This window comes from Aptenodytes patagonicus, chromosome 1, assembly GCF_965638725.1.
Source record: "Aptenodytes patagonicus chromosome 1, bAptPat1.pri.cur, whole genome shotgun sequence".
NCBI lineage: Eukaryota > Metazoa > Chordata > Aves > Sphenisciformes > Spheniscidae > Aptenodytes > Aptenodytes patagonicus.
The window spans coordinates 97,714,403-97,736,567 of NC_134949.1; the positions used below are offsets into that span (position 1 = coordinate 97,714,403).

Here is a 22,165-nt window from a genome sequence, read left to right on the forward strand (position 1 = left end):
TCTCTGAGTCGTAATACCTCCTGATGCTGCTGCTTTCTTCCCATGTCCAAACCTACATGGAGAGGTTTAATCTGGCTCAAAGTAGAGTTTCTTTGGCACTGGATCAAAGAGGGGGAAATGAGTTAAACCTCAGCCTGCTCAAACCTGTGTGTTGAGGAGGTAACATGGAAGGGAAGTGAGCTGGATTAACCTGGTATATAGGTGTAATTCATAGCTCGTTCAACTAGAGCTTTTCCCGGCATGCATGGGATGAGATCCTGCCTCTGAATTAGTGTTGTTATTAACAGCACTGGCTCAGTTTTAGAAGGCAACATCTGAAAATCATGCAGGGGAGCTGGCTGAGCTCTTAATTAGCTGCAGAAAGGTGCATCAGAAATACAGCAAGGCAGGGCGTGATGTCTGGTGACTTCTTGCAGCGTTATTCCGTGCAGTTTGTTTTGTGCCCTCCTGTAGTTAATGAGATACGAGGGTCTTGACATTGACCCTGTGTTGTGTTAGGGCATGGAGCAATTTGTTACGTGTTTGTATATCCCACTTTCATTTTCGTTTTCTTAGAATGAGCTGGAAACTACGTAAAGGGCTCTCAGAAAATGATGGTTGATGGTAAGCACTTGTCATATAGTTAAGCAATCATTTTCTTCTATTTTCTTCTTCATCCCACCATTTTACAAATATATCTAATAGCAACAGAGAGAGGAATTTCCAAATTCATTGAGGTGGTTTTTTGTTTATTTCTCAAATGTATAGGTTTGCAAAGTTGTTTTGCGGAGATTACTGCGGTTCCTGCAGTGAAAGTTTGCAATTATTCAACTAGTTTGCACTCCTTAAATGTCCTAGATTTGTTGCTACAGAAGTGGGAGGAGAAAATTTTACAGCAGAACGTCCTGTATTCTTGTAAGGACCATTCTCTGCATTTAAAGTAAAACCTATGTCTTTCTGGGTCTGTGTTAATGAATTCCTACAAAACTGTATGATTTTTAGTTTAGGCAGAATTTATGGCAAGACATGATCTTGGGGGGGGTTGTCCATCTTGAGGAATGCCTCAAGATGAAAGAGTTCTTCTAAAATCAGAGGCCAGCCTTTCTCTTTATCAGGCCATTCATCAATTACCTACTCTGAACGCTATAAATGTAAATCCTTTCCAGAAACAGTTTCATTCACACTCGAGAGGCTGTTTGTCAAGTCTTCCGTAGCGTATACTTGTTACCTTAGCAACTTGCAGGGGTTAAACGGGTGTCTAGGAGAGAACAACGTTACAGATCCCACAGGGTCATTTTGTTTTCCCCTAATGACAGGGAATATCTCCTAGCAGGAGGAGCAGTTTCTGCTTTTCCGTGTGATGCAAAATACCATTACAGAATTTCAAATTACTAAATGACACTTGACTGGAATTTGAACGGGTACTAACCAGCTTACTAATTGAATATCTATTTGCAAGTCTCTTGTAATTTTGCACCTATGGGAGAGAGGAACCAAAAAGGACTTTTTCTAGCCCTAGCAGAAATGAAAATTGGGATTCAACTTGCAAAGCCGAAGTTGCGTTGTTCCCCTCCTAGAGATCAGAATGAGGATGAGTGCAAGAGAGGGCCAAGGGAAAAATTTGTTCCAGCTTTGAATTTTACTTCCATTTATAGTTTGATTTCATAAAACATCGGTCCTATTTCCATAAAATTGAAGTTAGCCTAATTCTTCAAAACATTTTTTGTTTCATTTTTAGAGATTGTACTTACTCAGCACCATCTAGTGGACCGACTGCTATTGTCATTTAGAATACAGCTGGTCTTAGTAAACCATACAGCAAATTAGAGTATGCAGTCCTTATAGTGTGACTGATGTACCTAAAGTATGTTTGTGACTATGTAACGGAATCAGAAGATCAGCAGTTGTTTAGTTGAAAAGGAGCGGTGTGAAGGAAAGAAAGTTTAAGATATGTGCGGGTAGTGGTGCCTGTTATCTCCTGCATTCCTTTAGTCCGTTGAGCTCCAGCCTGCTTCTCTGCCTTACCATGCGTCTAGGTTGTAAGCTTCTCTAAGGCAGGATTTTGGAATACGGTTTCTTTGTGCAGTACCACGCAGCACAAATCACAGCCTGATTGTCACTGTGATACAAATGATAAATATGAGCTGGTGCTAACAGTGAGCTCCGAAATCCTCACCTGAGAAAAATGCTCTGGAGTCTTTCTAATTTAAATTGTAGGCAAGGAATTAAGTGTTTGGCTTCTTAAAAATACATGATTTTGTTTAAAGAAAAAAAAAATCCCTTGGGAAGACCTCCCTATAGAGTGCACATGTGCAGAAAGCAAGAGAATTGTCAGGTCATCCCAGTGGCTGCCTCGGGAGTCTTCCTAAGATAAGGGGTCTGCGGCTCCGGTCTTTTGGGGGTGCGTGGGAACAGGTTTGCTTTTTCCAGTTCTAGCAAGAAGGGCTGAATCTCTGGAAAAGTGAATGTCTCTAGAAGCCTGGATGTTTCTGTGGCCCTGGCTACATCACCAGCATCCTACTGCTCTCTCTTAAGTAAGGTTTCTTTGGCAGCAAGCCTTTGATTTTGTAGCTCCAGTTGCAAATGAAGGGAGAGCAAAGGGGGGAGATCCTGAGTCTCTGGGCAGAAGACCCTGACAAAAGCTGCAGATGTGTGGGTGAGAGCAGGCAGCCAGTGCACTTGCTCAGTGACAGCAGGCAAGCACCAGAGGCAAAACCTCCCTCCAGTGTAAGGAGCAGCGAGCATCACCAAGAACAGGGGGAACTACAGAAAATAGCAGCAAAGCAAAATTGCATTATAGCAAATGCACCAAGCTGTAACATCTCCCCCTTTAAACTTCCTTGCATTTTAACATTTCATCACTTTAGGGGCTATTGGTTTTGTACAATTCACATGTTTTGGACAATGACAATAAGTGGGTCAGTTTTATTCTGTAAATTTGTATGCATTAGCATAATAACATCATGCTGAGGTTTCAAAAAAAGCTATTCTTAAATAATTCATTAGAAGCATTTCACTTCATTTTTCCAAAATCTAAATGTGCAGACTAGTTTGTTTCCCAGGTTTAAAGGAACCCAGCACTTAGAAAAGAAAGAAAGAGAGTATTATTTAAGTTTTTATGCAGTGCAGCAGTCAGAATATTGCTTGTCTTCTGGCCTCCTCACAATACTGCCTTGCAATATAACCTCTCCAGGCAGAAGCGGCTGGTTTTTCAGATGAAAAGGAAAATCCCTAAACCTTTATTTTCTTCAAGTTTTACGTCTGGGCCAATAGCTGCAGGTACTGATTGTAGTGTACGTGTTCATCCGGTTGAGCGGGTGCAGGCCTGTTTGAAAATCCACTTGGCTTCCACTGACTGCAGCAGAAAACATGGGTCTGAAAAGGTCATAATGTTTAAGTAAACTAATTTAGTGACGGGAATCCTGTTTTGTCAGAGGTTTGGGGATAAATCCTACATGCTGGAAGATATCCATTTACAAAGGACATGGCTCTGCTTTTGTAATAGCTGTGAACCAAACATAGCTAGCATATGGGAATGCAAGAAAATGCTTAAAATTGTTTCCTCTCTTTCTGTTTCTCCTCTAGCTCTGGGATTGTACACAGTAAATGCTGTATATGGAGATACTATTACTATGCCTTGTCGTCTAGAAGTACCAGATGGACTTATGTTTGGAAAATGGAAATACGTAAGTATAGCTTACCTTTACATTCATTAGAACTGGTATAAGAAGATATGTATTTTTTGTGTGTGAGATTACAAGACTCCAATCGATAGGGTTTCTGCCTTGGATACGAAGACATTCATTCCTGTGTTTGTAAGACTGCAAGACTCTAATCTGCATCATTTCTGCCAAGCATAGATTAGAGGTTTGAGGAATTAATCTCATTGTTCAAGAGAAATAATTACTCGGGAGTTCTCTGCCGACCTGTATTAGAGATCTGGCATGTTACCTAGTGGTGTCTCACTCACTTGACAGAACCATCGTTGTACATTTGAATACTTATGAAGTGGGCTGCCTGAAGCAGGGCGTGCTTCATCCCTGGGAAGGCACTGTCCCTGGGTCTGGTTGATCTGACAGTCACTCAATACTGTTTCATGCTTCAGTGTGTTTAATGCACAGCGAAGAAGAGGGCAGAGCTGACCTTGGTAGAGTTGCTGGTGGTTTCACTCTGCCATTTCTGGCATGTGGAGAACAGAGGCAAAAACGCCAGTGCTCTCCTGGTTGCCTCGGTCAGCCTGCAGTGGGAACACCGCAGGATGCGCTTCTCCTATATGTGATCGGTATCCAGTGCCAAAAGGAGAATAAGCGTATCAAAGTCAAATGAAACCTGGAAGCATACCTGGAAGAAACCACCAGGATGCCAAAACCTTTTTGCTTCTCAGACTGACATCAGGACAACGGGTTTTCCTGCTTCTGTAAAGTTCATCTAAATTCCTCTCATGCTCTAACCAAAATGCTACCAGCAATAACAGGTGATATTTACTCTGACAGTGGATTTAAAATTACATAGTTCTCTCTCTCTCTCTCTCTCTCTCTTTAAATGGTATCCACCTGCCTATTTTACAGCAGACTGGTCTGCCACTGGGGTGTTTCATAATCCCCCCCCCGGCTCCTTCCCTTGGACCTGAAAGTTTGCAGCTTTTGCAGCCCTCATCTACTCAAGAGTTCCTGCTCCGCAAACATGTTTTGGGAAATGAAGTCAGAAGTCCATGGAGGACGTTTCCCTAAAAGGGACAGTGAAACTGTTTCACATAAGCGTTCCGAAGATGCAGGGCCTACATTTTGCAGTGTGCTTTTTAGCCTGCTGACTCTTCTTGGGAAAAAGTCCATCTGTATGAAGATGCAAGGCTATTTTGAGAAAAAGAAATGCATTGTCTCTTTCCAGTGCATTTGGATTGCTCATCTCAGACAAGTACCAAGCAGCAAATGGAGACGTTATAGCTTCTCCTAAATGGAAAGGGACACGAAACCTAATGTGCAGAAAACCCCGTCCAATTGCTATTGTATGAAATTGTTGACGTAGCCCACACAACCAAGTGAAAGCGATACCCATTCTCCCAGGGCAGCTCCCAGCATTGCAACACTTGTTTTTAGCAGGGGGACGGTTTAGTTCAGGTTTTTTTGGTTGGGTGTTTATTTCATTGGAAGAAGGAGGAACTCCGTTTTCTGCTCTGCTGCCTTGGAATTAGCAATTCAGGTTGCTGCTGGGAGCCTGGGGGCGCTGGGAGACTTGCACCATGGCAGGAGCAGGTGCTGCTCCCTTTAGTGTCTACCTGTGCATGCTTGTGCACTGGGTAGGCTTACGGAGTTAAAAGGTCGTTTGCACTTGACAGCCAACTTTGCGTGTATTGAGTCAAGGCAAAGCTTTCTTTCCTGTGTGACAGACATCTGGAGTAATCCGAGAGTTAAAAGGGGGAGAGGAAGGAAGGCTATAAGGGAATTTAAACTTCACATTAGCTGTTGCCTCCTGCTCCCTGCCTGGCTCTGACACCACTCATCTCTTGTCACAGCATTGTCATGCTTTTGTGGGCTCTGCAGTCAAGCTGAGGTATTGTGCTGGGAACACTACTCGCATCAGTGCCGCAAGGTGCAAGGGATAAAAGGGAGTGAAAACCTTTTCCAGCCCCCAGCACAATACTGAACGTAAAGATGGAGTCAACCTTTCACCTCACTTAATTTAAAGGCAGACAGTGTCTGTCCCTGCTCGGGGGGAACAGAGGGGTGGGGAGGGAATGAAATTCTGCAGAACTCAGCCTGTAACTTTGTCTCTTATAAAAAAAAAAAAAATTTTTGATATGGTAGGTTCGTGCAAGGCTGTCAACTTTGTATTCCTTCTTAGGATGGCAACTGCATGCTTATTAATATAAGGAGGATGTCTAGAAAATGATATTTTGCAGATTATCCTGAGATGCATAAATAACAATATTTGATTGTATGTATATTCCCATGCCACAAGCTCTTGGGTCCTTTAAAAACAAAACAAACCAAAAAGCTAAAAACTAATTTAGAATAAAATAGGAAGTTATGTCTGATTAAATCCTGCATTTGGAATGAAGTCTGAATATTGCAGACAAACAATATGAATATGTAAAACAATCACGAAAGAAAAGGAAACCGAAGCTTTTGAGCCTAGCTCACAAATGCTTCTATTTCAAATACTTTTTCATACACACAGAGGCAGGTGGTGCCAGAACCACCAGCCTTCATCAGAGAAAGCCCTATGCTATGCTGAGATTGAGCCAAGGGATTGAAATTATTTCTACTGATGATATTCTCAATGTGTACCATGACACTCTTAAACTAGCTCTCGTATTACACTGAATTTCTTGTTTGTACAGCAGAAATTAATCGGGGAAAAAAGCCATCTGGTGTAGTTTTCAGATTTTTTTAAATTATGGGTTTGTACCAATTGCAGATCTTCAGGAACTTCTAAATGAGTGTTTACACAAAATAGAGGTGTTTATCCTTTTATTATAGGAAATGCCAAATGGATCTCCAGTATTTATTGCCTTCAGATCATCAACAAAAAAAAATGTACAATATGATGATGTACCAGACTACAAAGACAGGTTGAGTCTCTCAGAAAACTACACATTATCCATCAAGAATGCAAGAATCAGTGATGAAAAGAGATTTGTATGTATGCTAGTTACAGAAGATGATGTTTCCGAAGAGCCAACGATAGTCAAAGTCTTCAGTAAGTAAATCTAGTTGTTACTACCGTTAACGTTCATCAGCATCTGAATTGTAAATTATGGAAAATTTTGTTTAAGGGAAAGATTAAAGCCAAGAAAGTAAGTTTGGCTGAGTAAATTACTAAGACTAGCAAATTTCTGCAGCTTTCAAAAATGTAATCTACTGGTGGCATTTACATAACAGGACTGCCTGCACTTGCAGTTTATTCATGATAAGTGCTGGCTCAAAGAGAATTTTAGGCTTTGATAATGACTCACTTATGTGATGTCATTTGGCCTTGGAAATGAAAAATGTAAAATTAGCACTGATTATTTTCCAGTTGTTCTCCGAGCAAATTTTTCTGCAGGAGGGAAGCATTAACTGTGTGCAGTCTGCAGGATTAGATCAGTGGAGAGGTTTAAACCAGCTCCGAGCAGCTAGTATGCAACGGTATGAACTGTGAGTGAGCGAGTGAGAGGCTGGAAAACAAGTTGCTAGCCCCAAACCCTTCTTTTGTCCCCTGCTGAACTATCAGGAGGAAGACCAGTCTGCAGTTCCGTTTTAGAGCACAGCAAAGTTTATTAGCATTTGATATCACTACAAACTGATTGCAAGGCTGATCCACAGTGCGAACCCCAGTGCTCTGAGGCGCAGTCCTGCTCTGAGCTTGCACAAGAGCGTGGACAAACCTGGCTTCTTCCTGGTGCTGATTCAGAGCAGACGTATAATCCCTCAAACCCTGACTCAGCTTGTGGAGGCGTCCGTTACTCCTTTTTAGGGGCGCAGATCTGCAGAGGCTAAGCTTAATGTTTGTAAATGCTGCCTTGTGACTGCAGTGGATATCTTCCTCAGCTTCGTGTTTTTATATGGCTTTTTTTGGTCTTTGTTGCTCTTCAGATGCAGATTTACACAGATGCAGGTTTACACAGTCAGAGTAAGTCTCTGTTGTGGGAACGCATTGCTTGCAAGGATGGGCAGTTTCAAACATCACACTTCTGCTTGAAAAATGTGAATTCATGTTTTGGAAGGGCACCCTTACTCTTCTCTCAGGGAGAAGGTGTCAGGGAGTTGTCGGTGGTGTCTAGGTAGAAGTTTGTCAGTGGCATGGATCAGTTTGAAGCTACACTAGGAGTCAACGGTAATTCCTTTCCCTCATTTCACTTTCAGTTTGACTGCAAGAACAATCGAATTAATGACAACACGGAGGAGTGTGCTCAGAGCGTGCATAGTAAACACAGCGCTTCAAAGGAAATGATAAAGAATTATGTTTGTTTATCGCACAGCAGTAAATAATGTAGATGAGAGTGGTATATGGTGAAACAAAATGCTAACTGCTTGAATTACTGTGTACTATACTAGATATTAACACAATGCTAACTCAGCCACGGAGCACAGCTTGTGTGTTTTATTGTATGCATTAATACTAATAGAGAAAGCTTCTGTTTACTAAGGAAGATAAGAATAGAGGATGCCACGCATGTAATATGGCCGACTTAGCACTGCAAGAAAAAATTACCTTTGCAGCTTTTCATTTTAAGTTCACAACTTTATTTAGGGTTCTCTTAACTGTTCTTTGCATTTAACTTCCTTGAGTCTGGTTTTGGGGGTTTCATTTTTTGTTATTGCTTGCTTGCTTGTTCTCATTACGAAAGAGTTAAGAGTAGACTGCAAGCTTCATTTATTCAACCGGTGGAGTTTCTAACTTGTTGAATCACAGATACAGCGCTAGGCTGCAGCGGTGCGAACCCTCATAAACCAAAAGTCTTGTGTACCTGAAACTCAGCTGTATCCCAGAAGCCCTGACTGAAGCTGGGCTTCACTGGAGCTTGTCACGTCCTCAGCCGTGCTACCTGATTAACTCAGAACTAACGAGCTGAAATGGCTCATTGCACAGGTACCACCTGCTAGTCTCACTCACCGGACTACTCAAACAAGCTCTACCAGCTTTCCAGATGGATCCTGTCAGCATCTTTTTTCTGGAATTAAATGGCCAGTTTCCAAAGCAGGGCAGCCCAGTGCACATGAGCTGCTGTCCTGCTACACCAATGCTTGGCTTTTGCAGGCGGTGAGCTCTTTTGCCCCCTATTATAGGGCCTATATAGAGTTGCAAAGTACTCTGGCAAGCTCTTAAGCTGAGAGATAAGCAGCGTGCTGAAGTTGCAAACCCACCAAAGTGGGCTCTGCTGTTGCCAAGTTTAAAATTTCTTCTCGCTTCAGACGCTGAGCTAGTAAATGCCAAATAAGTCTTTTATAGTGAATTACCTTGGCGCACATGCTGCAGCTGTGGGGATCTGGCAGCAGGTGTGTCCTTTCGGAGGCTGCTCTGAGAGAGCAGGTGCTGGCCTCTCAACTGGAGCATCTGCTCGGTCACCAGAGCACTCAAAACAGGGAGAGCCATACAGGAGCATACGGAGCAGGAGGTCCTCCCCTTCCCTCGGTAGGAGCATTGTGGGGTGGGTCCAAAGCACAGAGTAAGTCTTCCTGAACTGCTCCTGGGGGACACGAGATGAAAGGAAGCAAAGCTGAGGTGGGGGAAAGTGTTGTGGTTTGTGGTTTAATCAACTGGTGACCGTGACAGGCAGCCAACTATACCTGTTTATGGGACCCGAAAATCTGAACCAGAAGGCCTGTTAATGGTCTTGTAAAACCTAATTTGCTTGAACTGACATGAAAATGCTTTGTCCTTGACAGGTTCTTACAGAAAATAGGTTAACCTTTTTCCTTTAAAACTAACAAAAGAGAATTAAACATGCACATATTTTAAAAAAAAAAAAAATTTTTTTTGTTAGCCCTTTGAAGAAATTGTGATGGTCTTGGTATATAGCTTTGACTGTTTTGTTTGTTTTTTGGTTTTTTTGCCACAAGCAAAGTTGTTTGAAAATGTCAAATGAACAGCTTCTTTTATTGCCTTTCATTTCCCTTTTGTGCTGTTGTTCTTGCTCCATCCTGGCAAAGAGTATCTGTACATTTGTGTGCACACAAACACATGCACACAGAATGAATGGATTATTGTGGAAACATGTTGGCTTGCTATCTTTGTGACAGCAGGAGCAGTACACCTGCACATCAGTAACTTCATCAGTGTGCTGAGATTTTGGCAAGATGGTGTGAAGTTCACTTTGGGCTGCGATTACTGATATACATACATTATTTCATAGGGAGCTTGGTTTGGGAAAAAGGTTCTGTAAGCTGGCATGGTTAAGAATGTTTCAGTCTGTGAAAGTATATAATGCGTAGGCTTATTTAAGCAGTATAGCTAGGGTGCAGAGGCTTTCTTCAACTGTATAAACATTGAGGTGTCCCGTCCCCCCCTCTTAAAATTGTGAGGAAAACTGTCTCTTTTGGAGATAAAAATTTGCATTCCGGGCTTCAGGCCAAACTATTTTAACAGACAAGTTATATAGTCTCCAGAAAGTAGTTTTTTATGATGGAAATGCTGATAGATCCTCCACTTTGGCAAGCTAAGAGGTCCATCTACCATAATAAAAGTAAATAAGAAGACATACTGGCACTGAAGAAAAAGTTTATTTTTTTTAAGAGAGTCATAACTAACTCAGAATCAGTTAAAGTAATTACACTTATCTCTATCATCTAAATTTCTTAAATGTAACAATCCCAGTTAGGAAAAATAAACATTAGACGAATGATTAGGTTGAATTTGTTCCCTTATAACGTGACAGCTCAGCTACAGTAATATCCACAGTAAAGCTGCTTTTCTGTTGCTATAGTTTCTGTACCACTGGTTCCTTCTCCAGCATGTGTATCATATAAATCAGATAGAGCAGATCAGGTTCTCTCCTCCCAGGTGCTGAACTAGTCTGCCTGGCTAAAATATACATTGTCAGAATGCATGGAATTCATTATGGAAAGTATGACACGTTTTAAGGTGATGGTTTTTCCTTTTCAATCCATTTGCTAATATTGAGGTAGAAGTATGTCACTTCTTCTTCTTTTAATGGCAAAGTGTAGGTAAGAATATACCAGGCCAGATTGTTCTATTTAGTCTCAAAGTCTATGTATCTTTTAGTAACTTTTTGTTTTTCAAACAGCTGGTTGTGCTCCCTTCACTAGTACTTTTATCCTATTTATGTTTTAGAACAACCCTCTCAACCAGAAATCTTACATCAAGCAGACTTCTTAGAAACAGAGAAGCTACAAATGGTAAGAGCAGCATTCTCCCTCAAAGTTATGTGCCTGATGGCTGCCTGAAGTCCCTTTGCAGTCAAGACGGAGAGAGGTGATGGACTGAGGCTCAGAGAGGGCGTGTGTGTGTGTGCGTTTGTGCGTGCAGACCTGCTTGTGAGAGATTGTGGTCTATAGCCAGGCTGAGCACAGAGTAGTTCCCTCGCCATTACTGTATTAGCCCTGCCTGATTCTGCAAGCAGGGGACATCCTGATCTTAAACCCACCACGGAACCCTCTTCTAAATTGTACCTAAGCCTCACTGATGGGATTTGTCCTATTCAAGAAAAATGGTTGGGGTTAAGCATTTGAACTTTCTAGAAGTTTTTATCAAAGCAGCATAAGCAAAAATAGAATTATATTAAAACATAGTGGAGAAAAACAGCGAATAATTCCTATCTGTTTTGCAGCTCGGGGAGTGCGTCACACGAGATAGTTATCCTGAAGGCAATGTTACGTGGTACAAAAATGGGAGAGTTTTGCAGCCCGTGGAAGAAGGTACGTTTCAATAATGGCCAATGTCTCTGAATCCACAGAGAGGTGCATGTATGAAGAACTGTTTTTATAAGAGTTGCTCTGCTTTAGTCTAACGTATTGTTCCTTTGAGGAAGACTACTCATACAGAAGGATGAAGCTGAAAGGAAACCTCTAGGCCTTTCAGAGCACCCAAGCTACGCCATATAATACCTCTCTTACAGTTCCAGCTTTAAAACCACATTATGGGGTGGAGGGTTGCTTTTGTTAATGCTATTACAAAGTTATTCTTGAGCCTATGTAGCTAGTAGAAACCTGTATCTAATACCCAACTTCTTACAAGGTATTAACTGTCTCAATTTCACACCTGTCCAGTATTGTGTTTTAGACCATGTAGATCAAGTCTCCTTATACAGGTATTTACTCTCCAGGATATTTAGGAAGAACATTTTTTTTCCCCCCCTCCCTTTCAACTTTGATTTTGACAGGCTGATCAGACCACAATATTTTACGTTCCATAAAATAGAGAATGCTTACAAAATTAAGTTATAAATGTGTATAAAATTGTTTTTGCCAGCGTTTTTGAGGCCTTCTTTCTGGCTTACAAAGTAAGCTGGGATTTATAGTAAAAAAAACTGACCAGTTTGCAATGAGTTTTTTGTTTTGATTTGGTTTAAAATGTACAGTATGTTAGGAGTATGTTGTTGATAAAATGTTCCTGGTATACGTCAGTGGCAATACTGGAGGAAAACTGTTTGTACAGTCTCTTGGGTAACTTGTCATGTGGCTTGCATGTTTGCAGCCTGATAACAAATACAGAGCAGGCAACAAAATGTAGGAAAAAGGTTGCAAATTCTATCTGTGTGACACTGAAATAGTATTTCCTTTTCAGTTGTGGTCATAAATTTGCAAAAGATTGTGGACAAATCAACTGGACTCTTCACCATGACATCATCTCTTCAGTACGTGCCAACAAAGGAAGATGCAAATGCCAAGTTTTCTTGCATTGTGACATATTATGGACCATCTGGCCAGAAAACAATACAGTCTAAACCAGTTGTCTTCGATGTTCACTGTAAGTTATTAAAAAGCATCTATTGCCATACAAAGTCTACCTCGTGGGGAAAAAGCAAAATCAGAGACAGTTTACAAAATTACAGAGACGTTGCTGCTTGGCTGTCGAGACAGTTTCTTCAAAGCTGGTTTGCAGCAAGAAGGTCCGAGTACGTTGTCTGTGTAATTTTTACTTATCTTCAGATTTACCTGAGAATTCTTCCTTTCTAACAGTAGAATACTGACTATCAGGATTGCATTGACAAGAGGAAAGTGGTAACCACAAAAAGTTACAGTGAAATGGGCTTTTCAGAACTTTAACAGAAGTTAGAGTGGTTGATTAGAGTCACTGCCTGTGCCCCCTGAAATACACAATAAATACACAATATAGTTTTTTAGTATACTGAAATGTTTTTCGTTTTTGCAGAGTCAGCACCAAACAGCTAATACTGGCAGACTACCTTGCACAAAATGCAGTGGCTTCTCCACAGCTGTTAGATGCTGACTTTTACATTTAAAATGTATCCTTTGAATACTGGTAGACTTTTAAGTAGAGAATTTGTGTAAATCATTACTTCTAGCTGGCCTATGTCCTGAAGCAACTCCCTTACTGTGTTACTGACTGATGTGGAAATCGTAATTCTCCTTTGAATAAAGTCAGTTGGCAAGGAAAGGTCAGAGGGGGTGGCAGCAGTTAGAAAGGAGGGAAGAGGAGTTTCATTGTAAAATGACACTTCTGAAGGACTGTAGAAGGCAGCAGGTCATAGCAGGATGAAGAGGAACAGAAGATATGCAAGATGTCCAGTCAGGTGTTATCTTTCCGTACACTTCAGGTAATACCTCAGCTTATAAAAGAGAAGTCCCTGTTTTGGGAATGATAGGGTCTAAGTATACAGTCCAGACATCTAATTGGGTCTTAGTATACATTGTGTGACAACTCTGTAATCCAGCTGAATACAAAGAAAATTAGTAAGGCACTGGATTTCTCCAGCTAGCAGGTGTGTTCCGTTGCCTTGAAAACAAAAGCTACAGGCTTGAAGTGGCAGGGTATGTTCTACCTAGATGATTAGTTGCTTCTCCTTCATGGGTAACATTTGTTGAGGAGCAGAGTAGGGGATCTGTTTTGACCTTGGTCAAATCAAATCAAACCTTGGAGCAGTTGCTCCTTGTTTTCACCTGGTGAAGCCAGAGTATAAATTAAGGCCTTATTTTCACCAGCTGTTTCTCCAGAACGACAACCAGCAGAACTAATGGAGGAGAAAACCTCTGGGACAGTAACCATTATCCTTGGAAATAACACAAAGATTTCAAGCCTGCAGACACCTAGCCCGTCACTTTAAAGCTAGAGTGACCCAAACTTTTGGTTTGCTTTAAAGTTGGGTACCAAATTTCACTGGAGTTTTTTTTCTGTCGTCTGTGGAGCCCCATGACTGTGAATAACTCCTGCTGTGAATGCAGATGTTCACAGTAGTGTCACAGAAGTGTAATGACCAGAAAGCACTTGTTGCTGTTACTTGCCAAGAGATGCTCTGCTGTCCCCATTTCCCCACTGCTTTCATGCGTTAGGCTGCTTCACCTGTTGAGGATGAGGCTCTTGCGGATTTCTGCGATGCATGTACTATGTGCGCTTGCAATTAAGAACTACTCAACGTGAAGGAAAAAGAAGGCTGCACAGCACTGCAGAATAGTTACTGCGCCAGATATCACGTACACTCCATATTAAAGATTTAATGTTTGCTAGACTAGCTCTTTTAATCCTGGTCTAGTAACACACAGTTTAATTAAGATAGTTCGTCCTCCAGAGATGGACAGTATCATTGTACTGCTAATTAGCCAGCAGTGGGAGGCAGGCACACCCTTCAGTACCCCTTCAGTACTGAAGAGGCCTCAAGTATCAACTTTGGCTTTAGAGTATGGGGTTACCCAATGTCCTTTCTGAGTATTTTCATTTGCTGTAACTTCAATTCCTTACTCTGCTCAAATGCATCTCCAAATGAATTTTTGAAACTCTATTAATAGATGTCCAAAGCTTCAACAGATGGATTTCTTGACTGATGTTAACTGATGATAATGACATGTCTGATTTGTTTTTGTTTTTTAATTTGGTTCAGTGATCCTAGTTTCTTTCTAAATAAATGTGATATTTTTTTTTAATGAGTCGAATGTAATGCAGATGAAAAAAAATGGCAGACTCCAACTCTAAGAAATGGAAGTCTTTCTTTCAGCCTTTTTTTTCAGATTGGCTGTCAAAACTATTATTTTTGCATCTCTGAAACAAGTAGGAAAAAATCATAAAGACGACCTGCTCTTCATTCTGGTATTTAGCATGATTCCTTGCAACTTACCAATTTATCATAAAGAAATGGGGAGAGTATGCTTAAAACAATGCCTGCACAGGAGTTTTTTTAAAGACCTGTTCAGTCAGGATTTGAGAAATGTTTTACTGGGGTTTTTTAGCTCTGGGTTAGTGCAGTCTCTAGTACTTAAGTGTTTAATAGCTAATTGACATCCTGGAAGCAACCAGCCACTGTAACATAGTATAAGAAGAGTGACAGATTAGCAGCCAGTCACGAGCGGTGTTCCCCAGGGCTCAGTTTTGGGGCCGGTCTTGTTCAATATCTTTATCAATGATCTGGATGAGGGGATTGAGTGCACCCTCAGTGGGTTTGCAGACGACACCAAGTTGGGCAGGAGTGTTGATCTGCTCGAGGGTAGGAAGGCTCTGCAGAGGGACCTGGACAGGCTGGATCGATGGGCCGAGGCCAACTGTATGAGATTCAACAAGGCCAAGTGCCAGGTCCTGCACTTCGGCCCCAACAACCCCATGCAGCGCTACAGGCTTGGGGAAGAGTGGCTGGAAAGCTGCCTGTCGGAAAAGGACCTGGGGGTGCTGGTTGACAGCCGGCTGAACGTGAGCCGGCAGGGTGCCCAGGTGGCCAAGAAGGCCAATGGCATCCTGGCCTGTATCAGAAATCGTGTGGCCAGCAGGAGTAGGGAAGTGATCGTGCCCCTGTACTCGGCACTGGTGAGGCCGCACCTCGAATACTGTGTTCAGTTTTGGGCCCCTCACTACAAGAAGGACGTTGAGGTGCTGGAGCGTGTCCAGAGAAGGGCAACAAGGCTGGTGAGGGATCTGGAGAACAAGTCTTATGAGGAGTGGCTGAGGGAACTGGGGTTGTTTAGTCTGGAGAAGAGGAGGCTGAGGGGAGACCTCATCGCTCTTTACAACTACCTGAAAGGAGGTTGTAGCGAGGTGGGGGTCAGTCTCTTTTCCCAAGTAACAAGTGATAGGATGAGAGGAGATGGCCTCAAGTTGCTCCAGGGGAGGTTTAGATTGGACATGAGGAAAAATGTCTTTACTGAAAGAGTGGTTAAACATTGGAACAGGCTGCCCAGGGAAGTGGTTGAGTCCCCATCCCTGGAGGTATTTAAAAGACGAGTAGATGAGGCGCTTAGGGACATGGTTTAGTGGGCATGGTGGTGTTGGGTTGATGGTTGGACTCGATCTTAGAGGTCTTTTCCAACCTTAATGATTCTATGATTCTATGAATTAGCTCCTGCCGAGCTGGATGCTAGTTGGAAATGGATAACTTAGCTCAGCTAGCAGCAGTTATCAGCACTTAACTGTGGGCTCTGGTTTGCAGCTGTGTAGCAAGCAAGCTACCGAAATCAACATGAGTAATACAAGAGAACTCCTGGAGCTGGATGGTTAGATGGTATCTCAGATATCTAAATTATCTAGACTCCAGTTGTGTTGGGCTCTGCTCAGCGTTAATCGGTATGAAAAGATAATGTTTGTCAGGCAAACTTTCCAATCATGCCCTGTTGTTAAGTGTCTGTCTTGTTATGGATAAAGTCCTTTACATAACAGATTAGACTCAAAGACACTTTATACTCATGCTGCTTCCAGCATTGGTAGTTTTCTTGAAATTGTGCAGAATGATGTCAGTTGTGGCCATGGCGAGTCTGGGATAGCAGCATTCATTTACTAAATAACTGCCTTTTGGTGCTGGCTCCTAGAATTTTGCTCTTGCAGAAAGCGGATACAAAGTCTCAGGTTTACAAAAGCACAAGGTAAGATGGGCCAAGCCAGGTGTATGTGCCACTAAGAGGCAAGATATACCTTCACCAGGATGCTCCTGTTTATTAGCGAAAACAGGGGAGCACATTACTCATGCTAAGCAGCACTCAGCATTGCATTGAACACTGTCTTCCAGTCATCAGGTTCTGTCTTCGTCAGAAGGGTGACCTGTTCAGCTTAGAGAACAATTTAATTAGTCATTTGCTATTTACTTCTGTAGATTTATTTTTCTTTTCCAGTTTAGAGAATGAAATTAAAAATTTTCTCCTGGTTGATTGCAGAAGACAGAAGGGTAAGATATTCCTACAGGAAAGTCTGGTGGTTTGCAAGAGTGTCATTCTTGTTTAATTGTGTCCATTTTTAATCCAGTTCTGTTCATCTCTGTGGAAAAACTTGTTCCAAACTAAAGTCTTTCTCGTTATAATTGATCCCTTTTCAGTCTTGAGACAAAGCCTAAATGATTCCAGGGTATATCTAGACATCCTTTATGATAACTTTTTCACATTCGGTCACCTTCACATAAACTTGACAAGCTCCTGCAGCAGGCTAGCTCACCAGACAGCCCCCTGAAACTGGGGTTTTGGCCCAGCAGCCACCAAGAGGCGTGCGTGTAATTCCTGGCCAGCTACTTCATCGCATCTGTTGTATTTCACACCAGCAGCGATGCTGGACTTCCCTTTCCTAAGCAGGCAGAGTTGCGCTTCAGCTCTGAAGGTACTGAGCTGGAAGCTGTTTGGACGTGGAACGGAGCCAAGGCTATTGCACCTGAAGGAGGGAGGATGTGGCTTGTTGAAACCCGGTACCACCAATCCTATGAGGAGTGAGAAGCCGTGTCAGGGCTTTCAGTCATTGAGAGGCCACAGCAGAATGCAGCTCCTGTTACTGAGAAATCCCATAGCAGAAGACACACATGATGAATGCCTTAAGGGTCGGAAGGGCTGTAGAGCACATGCTTCACTAAACACCCAAAATCAACTGTCAGGCAAGGGTTTCTCTGTTGTGTAGATTTCTTTTAGTGTCTAATAAGGTGCACTGTACTGTGTCTTAATGCAAGACTGGCATCTTCGGTAGAATTTTATTTATTCATTGAAATTAAAACAGTGAGAGTTATCTGCCTATATTATTTCCTTTAATTTTGTTCATTTTACTTTGTTTTTGAAAAATTATACTTAGGCTTCTACTTAGGAAGAATAGCATCTATTAAAGTATACTCTGTCTTCGCCTTAAAAAAATTACGAAAGTAAAATGTAAGTTATAGTTCAACTTCACTGAACGTGACAGAAATATGTTACATTTACAGTTCTGTTGACTATGTTAAGGGTCCTATTATGTTCACCAAATTGATCTTTCTGAAAGCCTGTAGTGATCAGCATATTGAATAGGCTGAACATAGTCGCTTAGTTCATATTTCTTTCTTTTTAATGCAAGAAGGCTATTATCTAGTACGAACGCAAGGCGTTGAGAGCTTCAGTTGTTTTTCCGATTGCTGCAGTCCTCCAAACAGCGAGCTTCACAAGTTAATCCCTCATAATGAAATCACACCATGAAACTGCTCATACTGATCAGGGTTTTTTTCTTTTAAGCACATGATGTTTGTAATAATTGCTGTTTCAGTTACAGGTATTTTGGCGAAGAAAAACAAATTTTGTATCATCTGGCTGCTTTGCACTTACTTCATTTGCAAAAATATAGGAAGTGTGATTAACTTCAGTTCTTTTATAAAAAGATCTACACATGCAAATACCTTCACCTGCTTGATGATAAAATCACGTAGTCTTCGGCCATGAATATCATATGCATAGTGTTACTGTGTGGTTTTTTGCAGAAGCTATTAAATGTGTACATTATTTTCACAGATCCAACAGAGAAGGTGACTATTCAAGTGCTGTCACAAAGTAGTACCATTAAAGAAGGCGATAACATCACTCTGAAGTGCTCAGGAAATGGCAACCCTCCTCCACAGGAGTTTCTGTTTTACATTCCAGTAAGTCCTGCCTCGCTGTCACTGCATAGTGAAATATTCTGTATCATCCCTTCATACAGACATTGCTATGTGTCAGTGTATACGTGATTTTATACCAAATGAAGGAAGGAATTTGATGTGACTAAAACTGAAGATAAGACATTGGCCATTACATCAGACTCTCTGAGAACGCCTCATTGGCAAAATATTTGGAAAGAACCTCTCCTTCCCCCCACCCCACCTGAAGTTTTTTGGGGTTTGGACCTACTAAAAATTGTTAGGCTTCATTTCCCAACATCAGATATTTTGATAAGAAGCAGTTTTGACAAAAGGGGTTTAGCACGTTGAATGAAATCACCTCACCTTCGGTCATAACAGCCAAAGATCCAGCAGTGAAAGTACAGGAAATTAATTCAGCTTTTTTTGGACTTTCACAGATGAATATTTGTGCAATGTAATTAATTAATTGTTTGGTGGCATAATAACACAAAAAAAGAACCAGTGCGACTGTGCAAGAGAAAGCGTAGGACAAATCTGTCAAATGCATAAGATGCAAATTGAGAAAAATAAAGGCTTTGGTTCCATTAATCTTCTTAGTATTGGTGAAATCCACAGACGGATGTGGCTTTATATTCTGAGATTCCTAGTCTTGCTTCCCGTGTCCTGCTTCTCTCTCTCCTATTTTATACCCCTTTTTTTGTTCCTACTGCAGTAGTGAGCAGAGCTGATCTTGAGAGAGGCCAAAAGCAGTGGCATGCTTTCAGGTATTTCAAAAACTGCATGTCACCCTTTAAACATAATCCTCATCTACTTTGGACTCCTGGCATGTTTGAATTGCTGAAGAGCAGCAAGGGAAACTAGGAGCTGAAGTCCTCTTATCTCAGAACAGCCATTTAGGTTCAGTGAGTCACCCTAGGAACTCACTATATGCCAGGGAAAAGTGTGTGGTATCTCTCCTTGTTCCAGGATCACAGTGAGCGAGCTAAACACCCCAGATTGTCTTATCTTCAGTTTCCCTGTTACCTGATACTAGTCCTTTCTCTCAAGGAGAGCTGGAATTGCTGGTTTCTTTGCAAGACCTAGGGATATTGTGACAAACCTGGTAAATCTCTTTCTGGATTCAGAGATATGAAATAGGGTATCATTCTATGCTCGTTTCAAAGGTGACCTAAATCAGTCAGTTGTAATCAGGTGGGAACTGGACAGCCAGAAAGCAACATTTTCTGGCTAATTCAGAACACCAGTTTCTGTAGGTAACTGCACATGAGTCAGTGTATACTGACTCATATTATATTTGAGTTATATCAGGCTCCGTACCATGATATGGATAGAGCAAGGTTTGCTTGTGCTGTTTAAAAATGTGTAATGCAGCACAATTCATTTCATGGTTTTTCCTAAACTGAGTATATCTTTTCAGATACAGATTTAGAAACACAACTTGTTTTGCTGTTGTGATTTCTCTAACGTTCTTATTTGTAGACTGTTTCAGTCTTTTGTTTTCTTCCCATTTTCTTTCTGCTAAACTTTCAGATTTTATACTTTAATGTCCTCTTAAGATAAGTTAGTCATTCAATTAAAAAGTAAGCTTTTAATTGTAGGTGTTTTCTAAAACCATGCTGTCATGCAGGAAATAAACCTTAACGTTATTAGTAGGCAACTACACTTCAGTGATGCTGTGTCTTTACATATTTTGGAGTATTTCAGGATCCTTATAATAATAAAAAACCTCAACAGAAATGCATGTTTTTAGCAGGCCCATATACAATAGAAGTTTTGTTTTCCATCCACAGGGAGAAGCAGAAGGTATAAGAAGCTCAGATACTTACGTAATGACAGATGTGAAGCGAAATGCAACAGGAGAATACAAGTGCTCTCTGACTGACAAAAGCATGATGGACTCGACGACCATCACTGTGCACTGTAAGTCACTGCATTTTGTGCTCCGAGTTAGGATACAAAACTATCTTGCACCTTCTGGGGTGGTCTCTCTCTCCTTTACTTAGGTAGATTAGTCCAGTTAACCTACAGGAGAACTGAATGATGTGGTTGGTTTAGTGTCAGATTTTTTTTTTTTTTTTACTTTTTCTGATGTATTTCTGTTTGAAAACTTTAACTTTCTCAATTCATTGGCTTAGATACAGATTCACTTTACGTAACCTTTGTATAGTAGATTATATTCTTGCACTGTCACATACAGTGAAAATTCTGATATTTTATGTTTCACTTGTGAACATATATATATATGGCAAATTACTGTGCTCCAGCTGTGCCTTATAACGTAGTCAAACACACAAGCTGGCCCACACTGGTATCACTGAAGGTCATTCTTCATAGTCAAATTCACATTAGTCTAATATCCTTTCATCTTATCTCAATGAGGTTAACATGTAAGGAGTCTAGAGAAGAGGCTTAGGAATGCATTATGTTCACATAGGACAAGCTGCTTTTTTCACTTTTCCCAGAATGATGAGAGCTACAGAGCTCAGTGAAGTTTCTTTAGCTGGATACTAGAGTATTTACTCACACTTTATCAGCACCACTTTAAAAGCAGCCATTGAACTGGTTGAACCATTGAAGCAATGGTTGCTTTTCAATGGTTGCTTTTAATCTCTTTATGTGAGAAAACAAGAGCAGGAACTCCTTCAAACTTTGTACTATCACAGCTGTGAAATGAGGCTCAGTCCCATGGTACTAGGTTTCCCCTAGAAACATTGATGGTCTGTAGTCTTCCCAGTAGCACAAATACCTTTGTTTACAGGTTCAGAGGGACATGATGGATAATGAAGTTTAAAGGCTTCCAGAGTAGTTATACTTTACATAAAAAGAAACTTCATGTTTGTATACTTGGTTCTGATTTTTTTTTTTGGAAGAGGTACAATGCATGCAGAATGTATCTGTACATGAATAATTACAGTATTCCATTTAATGGATATGTTGCATTTAATAAGGTCATCTGCTGTTTTCCTACCCACCCCTTCTCTTTGCCAAGAGTCAGGGTATGTAAGATCTGAAGAGAGCTCCGTAGTACTGCCGCTAGCTGCCCAATATCAAAGGTAGCTTGCTGGTAGTTTGCTGTGGTATAACTGACCCTTTTATTTTACTCCAAGTGGATTGCATGTCTACTTGTAGTTCCATAAATAGTTACTCTAAAGAATGGCTTCTTCAGCTCCAAGTTATAACAAGCCAGTTTTCCTTTCTCCGCTATTTTGTCTGCATGTCAGAAGAGCTTTACTACACAAGAGAAGTATGTATTTTCTTGACAGAAGTCTTTCCAGTGTTGGCAGCTAGTGCAGCTACTCAGAACTCGTAGGTACAATCTAGTACCCTACTGCTTCGCTTCACTTAGGGTTCGTTTTCGTTTGTTTTTCTTAAAGACCTCTATCTGCAATAAAGCCTTTGCTTAGTGAGGAGCAGTGGCCTGGAGTAGTTCTGTAACGTTCTGAATGCCCAGACCTTTGTGTGACAATCTGTCTTAAAGCTACTTCAGTGTCTTGTCTTATGCTGGTCTAAAGCATTTCTGCAGCATGTTTTCTAGTGAGGGGGACTTCCTTGAAAAAGTCATAAAATCCGTAGATGCTTTGTAATATCCTTCTCCATCTGTTAATTGCTTACTTTTATATTAATTTTCCAGCATAACTCCCTAATTTTTAGTACTTTCTGATTCTAATGTACTTACATATTTTTGTTGTTAGATCTTCAGAATTTTTTTATGCCTCCCTGGTGTTTTTTCTCCTTCAAACAATACTTATTAACACC

General features: G+C 41.1%; 1 protein-coding gene across 1 annotated transcript in view; it reads left to right on the forward strand.

The window, feature by feature from the left end:
* The window catches only part of ALCAM (activated leukocyte cell adhesion molecule), a 124,174-nt gene that overhangs the window by 80,835 nt on the left and 21,174 nt on the right, over positions 1-22,165 (forward strand). Inside the window, exons 2-8 of the mRNA XM_076350314.1 lie at positions 3,565-3,665; positions 6,459-6,678; positions 10,753-10,817; positions 11,249-11,336; positions 12,205-12,387; positions 18,303-18,430; positions 20,200-20,329. Of these exons, the coding sequence (XP_076206429.1) occupies positions 3,565-3,665; positions 6,459-6,678; positions 10,753-10,817; positions 11,249-11,336; positions 12,205-12,387; positions 18,303-18,430; positions 20,200-20,329 (915 nt within the window). The remainder of the gene's footprint in view (positions 1-3,564; positions 3,666-6,458; positions 6,679-10,752; positions 10,818-11,248; positions 11,337-12,204; positions 12,388-18,302; positions 18,431-20,199; positions 20,330-22,165) is intronic.